A 7,500-nucleotide genomic window follows, 5' to 3' on the forward strand; every position below is an offset into this window, starting at 1 on the left:
CTGAGCTACTTTTCACTTTATTTCAGTCATGTAGCATGGTGGTGGCAGTGTTCATTTTTTTTCACTGACAAAAGCTAAATAAAATCTAAATAACAAACTAAGCTATGGTGACTAAAACTATGACTAAATATACTGACAATGTTGTCAACAAATAAAAGCTAGATTAAGAGGGACTAGTGGAGAAGAGATCCAACAGAACTAAGACAAGTCATTTTATGCATGCTTGGTTGTGTGCCAAATAGCCATGAGCATGTAGATCTGCTACTTTCGGCACACAGCCGAGTATTAAATCAAGCATTTCAGCGCCATCACGGGCCGGCCCGCCAAAATACATTAAAATCGACTAAATCAACTGTAGATTTAGTCAAGTAAAATCTCATGGTATTCAGCCCTGTCAAGGGCAGGTAGCATGGTTAGATCCATGGTTACCTTTTACACTCTCAAGGTCCTGACACATACTAACAACCCATATGTCCATGTTTGGTTTGCCGGTGTCCCTCTGGTGTCTGAGAGAAAGGAAAAATGACAGGTGTACAAACTGTGCATGAGGGAGGTTAAGGAACAGAGAGAGGCGTCCATGTGATGTGGTTGTTCAAAGGATCAAAGCATCAGGGCATTTCCCATAAATGACCCCTGGACACAACTCCAAGTGGAAGCGTGGCAGCTGTCTGCCTTGTGACGGCGACAACACAACACTGTTAAATGTTCTGTTAAGCTCTATCCCAAGCTTGTTTTATGCCCCAGAAAAGGGACACTAGAGTTCACTTAGAACCCTCTAGACTGAGTGTGCTTGGATCGCTTATTTTCCGTCTATACCAAGAGCCCTATATTCCTTGTCGTTACGCCTTATCCCTAAATGCCTTTTTAAATTTATTTTTATTTTGAAAAAACATTTTTGAATAGTACAAATAGTCGATCTACAAGCTCACGTGTCAATGTAGATTGGCTATGTTTTTTGGGTTTTTTTAAGGCAAAGAAGTGTAGGGAGGGGGTAAGGCACTGACGGAAATCTCCATAAAGTTGTTTATCTGCTGTCTTTGGCTCATGTTCCTTCAAAAATATTGTTGCTGCCAGTGTTTCAGTTAAGTGGTTGAAGGCAGAGAGAGTTGCATTCTCATGTAGCAAAGTGCATCACCTATTGTCACTGTTATTGTCACTGTCCGTGGTGCTGGTCTGTTTACCACTCATCACCTTGTCACTGTCCGTGGTGCTGACCAACAAGCAATGTAATGAACCTTCTGCAAATATAATTGTATGCAACTTGATGTGTTTGCAAAGTTGCACAATTTTTGAGTATGCTTAGGCCCTCAAAAACTAGATCCATTATCGATACAATAATCTTTACAGTTTTGTACTGGTGCAGTGCTCGGGCCCTAAATATAAAATGAAGGTAAAGTAAATTAAATAAAGTAAATTTCAAACCTATAGCTAGTAAAAATAGAAAGGTTTTAGGTCTGCTTTTGAAAGACTAAAGACATTGTTGTTGCACACTGGTCGGTGCATATGCAGAAACATATAAGTCAGATTTAAAAACGAGAACACGCCCCCAGCGCCCACATATACGTAATTGTCTCCACCAGGCCAAAGGCATGGGGAGAGAGTATGTTTTGCACTCCGTTGTCTCCACCAGGCCGAAGGCATGGGGAGAGAGTATGTTTTGCACTCCGTTGTCTCCACCAGGCCGAAGGCACGGGGAGAGAGTATGTTTTGCACTCCGTTGTCTCCACCAGGCCGAAGGCATGGGGAGAGAGTATGTTTTGCACTCCGTTGTCTCCACCAGGCCGAAGGCATGGGGAGAGAGTATGTTTTGCACTCCGTTGTCTCCACCAGGCCGAAGGCATGGGGAGAGAGTATGTTTTGCACTCCGTTGTCTCCACCAGGCCGAAGGCATGGGGAGAGAGTATGTTTTGCACTCCGTTGTCTCCACCAGGCCGAAGGCATGGGGAGAGAGTATGTTTTGCACTCTGTTGTCTCCACCAGGCCGAAGGCATGGGGAGAGAGTATGTTTTGCACTCCGTCCGTGTGTGTGTGTGTGTGTGTGTCCTTCCTCCCGTCCTTCCCTCCTTCCGTCCTTCCGTCCGTCCGTTATCAGCTAATCTCCGGCACCGTTGGCCCGATCCATGCCAAACTTTGCACACACACTCCCTGGATGCCAACAACGAACCTCTGCCCCAAATATTCCTCATCGTGTTCTCCTTTTTAAATCTGACTTATATGTTTCTGCATATGCACCGACCAGTGTGCAACAACAATGTCTTTAGTCTTTCAAAAGCAGACCTAAAACCTTTCTATTTTTACTAGCTATAGGTTTGAAATTTACTTTATTTAATTTACTTTACCTTCATTTTATATTTAGGGCCCGAGCACTGCACCAGTACAAAACTGTAAAGATTATTGTATCGATAATGGATCTAGTTTTTGAGGGCCTAAGCATTTCAAAGTACAGAATGTAAGCTTTCATATGATGTATCATTCAATGACATTGGAAAATATTTGAAGGAGATATGACCATTTTAAAATGATTGTGCCGTTTTACCCAAAGCTGAGAAAATCCCCATTGAATGTTCACAACATTTCAACACCTAGAGCTGGCTAGCCTACTTTGACTTATAAATGTATACATTTAATTTGCCCAAATCAATAATCTGTTGGAATGAAAATATTCTTCAACATTCAAGCTGTATTAATATGAAAAAAAAAACGAAAATCACACAAAAAAAAATCAAGTTTATTTTAGATTTTCTGCCTTTTCATTATAGGCGAGATGAGGACCATTTTGCTAGACCTGGTCACATATTGGTTTCCATCAGGACTGAAAATAGTTTTTTATACTGGGCAATGTACCACTTAAACCCCAGCATCCCTATTCTGGGAGGAACATTCACCAAAAATAACATATCTTCAAGCAACACAATACAAGTTTGTAGATATGCTACTTTTGGCGAAGAGACTGTGTACTCGGAAAACCCCATGTGAAAAGATGTCATACTAGATTTGTGTTGAAATGATTCAAAGATATTCCAAAATGTAATATTTTCAAATAAGGATCACAGTGGTTAGCTGTAAACTGATTTTTATGCTATATGTTTACTCATTTTGCTCTGGACCCCCTCTGGCACCCCAGCTCTGGGGGTCCCCGGACCCCACTTTGAGAACTATATGACAGCTTCATCAAAACATCAGCCAGCCAGTCAACTGTCTCTGAATCCAATGTGCTGAACATCGCATCACCTCTACTACTGTATGAATATATTTTATAATTCTACAGTCGTATCCAAAACCTGTCACACTGTCAGTGTGTGTACTGTCAGTTCACTCTGTACCTGCACTAGTTATGGACTCTTCCTACTGTGCTCTGTAATGGACTCAAGAGTGGCCGGTAGAGTAGCCTCAGAGACTGCAGGCGTTTTGTTTTCAAAGGCGAAAAAGAATCCTGGGCAAGACATGCATGAGAACTGACATATGAGCATAGTGAACCTTGTATTTTAGCTAACCAATAAGAGTGCAGAGGGGCATCACTCCAAATGTGGTGTCAGTGTTCTCCGCTGTGTGGAGTCGGGAGCAGAAGGGGGTGGCAGGGTGGGGAGGCGGGCACATAGGTTGGTATTTATTTATTTAGCGAATGCAAAGTCCTTTAGCCAATCGGTTGCCTCCTGGTCTGCTGTATGGAGGGTGATTAATCCTCCTTCCAGTCTTTGGAGAGGGCAAACTTCTATGATGTGCTTCATAGTTTGCTCCTCACCACACGCACACAGTGGGCTTGGGCTACTGCCCCACTTGTGAAGGCTGGCCAAGCAGGGGCCATGTCCAGTCCTGAACCTATTCAACGTAGACCACTGTCTCCTTGGGAGGGTGGTGCCAGGGACCTGTTGGTTGGGGTCTGACACCAGGTGTTTGTTTGAGACCTCATTGGACTCCCATTCCCTTTTCCAAGCTGATTGGATGGTGAAGTCAGCTGATGGGGGGTTCTTCCAAATTGGTCGTCTAGATGGGAGTCGAGCAGTGGGTGGGTTAAATATGTCTGCATGGATTGGTAGGTGGGGAGAGTCTTTGACCTTTTGAAGCATCCTTTGAGAGACTGCTGCTCGCCGGATATGTGGGGGGGGCTATGTTTGATAATACTGGGAGCCAGGGGAGTGGTGTGGAGCGAATAGTCCCGGTTATGGTTCTCATGGTGGTGTTGAGCTGGGTGTCCACTTGGTGTGTGTGTGATGACCTAGACCAGACAGGGGCACAATATTCTGCTGCAGAGTATGACAGGGCCAGTGCTGAGGTGCGCAGGGTGGAGGCTGCCGCCCCCCATTTTGCACCAGCAAGTTTACAGAGCAGATTGTTCCTGGACTTCACCTTAGCTGCTGTCCCTTTTAGGTGTTCCTTGAAGGACAGAGTTCTGTCGAGGGTCACACCAAGATAGGTTGGATAGGGTGCATGTTTTAGTTTGAGTCCGCTCAGGTAGATGTCCAGTTCTCTGGCAGCTTTAGCATTGTGGAGATGGAAAACACTGGAAACAGTTTTTGCTGGGCTCGGTATTAGGCGCCATGTTTTGCCTAATACCGAGCCCAGCAAAAACTGTTTTTTCATAGGTTGGTGAACCAATAGGAAGTCCCTGGCTGTCTCAGCCGGGAGATGGTCCGCCCCTCTATGCCCAGAAAACCATAGGTCTCTTTCAGGCTACTGGTAGAGCGGCCGTATGGGAACCGTGAGGTTCCCAGTTCGATCCGCGGCTCCCCCGGAGTTAATGTCGAAGTGTCCTTGAGCAAGACGCTGAACCCCTAATTGCTCCTGATGTGCTGGTTGGTGCCTGGCATGGTTTACTCCGCCATCGGTGTATGTGAATGTGCGTGTGAATGGGTGAATGTAATGCACAACCTATGTAAATCGCTTTGTTTCCTGTCACCTCACCCCTATAGCACTCAGCTCTCCTCGTAATGTCTAGTTCTAGTCACCTATGTTCGATAGATGCTAAGTGTTTACTCTGCAGTCTTATGTTGGCAATGAACACTTGTTTTTGTTACTTAGATTTGTTTTTCGTCAGCTAAATGACTATAATAGTAACAGACCCTTATGGATCTGTAACTCTAAAAGTGGGGGTCATTGAAATCAAAGAATCACTGTGCTGAATGCCTACATTGTAAATTGTACAATGGTAGCAGTTATATAGGCCTAAGTGTCAGTACTGGCTGTCCCCACAGTCATCTGCTGTCTTCCTCCGGGCCAGCCTCCAACCACACCAGTCCTCTGTTTGTCAATGTTTGCCAGTTACATTAGAGTTGCCATGTGTTAACAATGTGGTTCAGTGTATACAGCCATGAGAGCGTAGGGGTGGGTGCATGGCCTTTCTTTATTGTTACAAGTTATTGTTGTGTGTTTTTTTGTTTAAGTTATGCTAGGTTAGCCTGCCACTGCCTTTTCATTTCATTATTCAGACTGAATTGGTTCATACCAATCAATCTGGCTATGGCTAACCCGGTTGCTAACCAAACAAACACAGCCAACGAGCGCTACTAGCATGTAAACAAAAGCGGTACAATATGTCGTATGATGATGTTTATAAAACCTGTCGTTTCTGAAGAAACTATTTATCATAGGTCGATTTAATAGCCAGATTGATACGGTCGCGAGTCACCGCAGTGGGGGCAGCCATGTTTGTTGTTTGACGCTGTCGAGTGACAGGGCCGCTGCTGCAATCAGATTTTCGATAGAGACTGACGCCGCCGGAGGCAGCGTCACTAGACCTGAATCGCCAGGACATATTCTGTAATGGTAGCGATTAAGGGCTGGAGCCAGGCTAATGCTAGTAGTATATCCCTGTACTTTTATTTTCTTTACAGTAAAGGCAAAGAGTCAGATTCAGGCCGGAATGAGATGGTCAAAGGGCAGAGTATGTTGCCCATGTGTGGTATAGATGCTCGACAAAGCATCTGGCTTTACCACCCAAGCGCTAAAAAGAGTATCTAGATTTATCCTATCTTCAAGCTTAATTGTACAAATGGACACTGTGTACAACTGCAATGTGGTACCTACTACCTCCTCCCCATTTTATCAGTTTGCAGTTTAGCTTAAAGGGATTTTAGTGCCGTGAGAACAAGAACAACTAATTAAACATTTACATAATATGATTCTGTTTCTGTCTCTCTCTTTATTTTTTCGCTCTCCTCTCTATCTTTCTCGAAGTGAGGCACGCACGCACGCACGCACGCACGCACGCACGCACGCACGCACGCACGCACGCACGCACGCACGCACGCGCACACACACACACACACACACACACACACACACACACACACACACACACACACACACACACACACACACACACATGCATGTTATCTAACATTATGTTCAGACAGCATCCCTGTGTTAGCTGATCTTGTGGATCAGACTTTGAAGGATCAGACATTGAAGCACCGGGGGTGCCATGCCTTTGTTGGCTTTGCCTTTGGTTTCTTTGTAGGCCAACATCAGTGTTTAGGACAGCAACTGGCAGCCAATGGAGGGAACGAAAAAGGATGGGAAACATGTGGGACCTTGTGTCCTTTTTGAGATGAGACAAGCGTGGGAACGAGGTTAAGTGAGCTTTGAACATTGAGCAGTGTTGTGTTGTCATCGTCAAAAGGCAGACAGCTGCCACACTTTGATTTGTGTCCGGGGGTCATTTATGGGAAATGCCCTGATTCACTCTCCGTTCACTATAACAACAGTGGTTCTCAAACATTCTCATGTCAAGGAACTCCAAATGTGTCCACGGACCCTCCCATCTGATATTTTGTATCAGGGACTCCCCATCAGAGAACATTTTGTGTCAGGGACAAGATTTTGGGTAATATTATTTTCACAATGATTAAAAACATGTCACGTCTTGAGCTTGTAGATCACCAATTTATTTATTTTAATCCTGAAAAGCAAGAGTTTTTAGCCATACAAGGTTTGCACACTACAGCGATGATTCATATATTCCTATATGGCGTCAGTGTTAATTTCATTGACTAAAACTATGACGAAAAATGTGCGTTGAGTACCTTTTATTAAATATAAACTAAGTTATAATGACTACATCTATGACTAAATATAATGACAATTTTGCCAACAAATACAAAGTTGTTAGGAAGGGACTAGTGGAGAGGAGATCCAGTAGAACCAAAAGACAAGTCCTTTTATGCCTACACTCACATTGTGAGTATCTCTAAATCAGGCATTACGACGCCATCAAGGCCTGACACAAATACATTTTAGTCTACTTAATCAACCGTAGATGTAGTCGCCTAAAATATTATGATATTCCCTCAGCTAAAACTAGATTAAAACTAAAACATATCAGATGACTAAAATTAAATGGAATTGCATTAAAAAAGACTATGACTAAAACGAAATTGCAACTTTTCTGTCTGAATGAACCACCCCCTGTCCAGGTGATGGAGCTGAAGGGCCAGATGCTCCACGTCCCAGAGTCCTGCTCCCTGATATTCCTGGGCTCCCCACGGGTGGACAAGCTGGAGG

At 44.1% G+C, this 7,500-nt stretch overlaps 1 protein-coding gene across 1 annotated transcript in view; it reads left to right on the forward strand.

Annotated features, from left to right (window-relative positions):
• The window catches only part of gucy1a2 (guanylate cyclase 1, soluble, alpha 2), a gene marked incomplete at both ends in the record, with an annotated part of 61,036 nt that overhangs the window by 35,315 nt on the left and 18,221 nt on the right, over positions 1-7,500 (forward strand). The window contains one exon of the mRNA XM_079513834.1: positions 7,413-7,500. This exon is cut by the window's right edge and continues 125 nt beyond it. Coding sequence (XP_079369960.1) covers positions 7,413-7,500 — 88 coding nt within the window. The remainder of the gene's footprint in view (positions 1-7,412) is intronic.

This window comes from Electrona antarctica (assembly GCF_951216825.1).
Source record: "Electrona antarctica genome assembly, chromosome: 11".
NCBI lineage: Eukaryota > Metazoa > Chordata > Actinopteri > Myctophiformes > Myctophidae > Electrona > Electrona antarctica.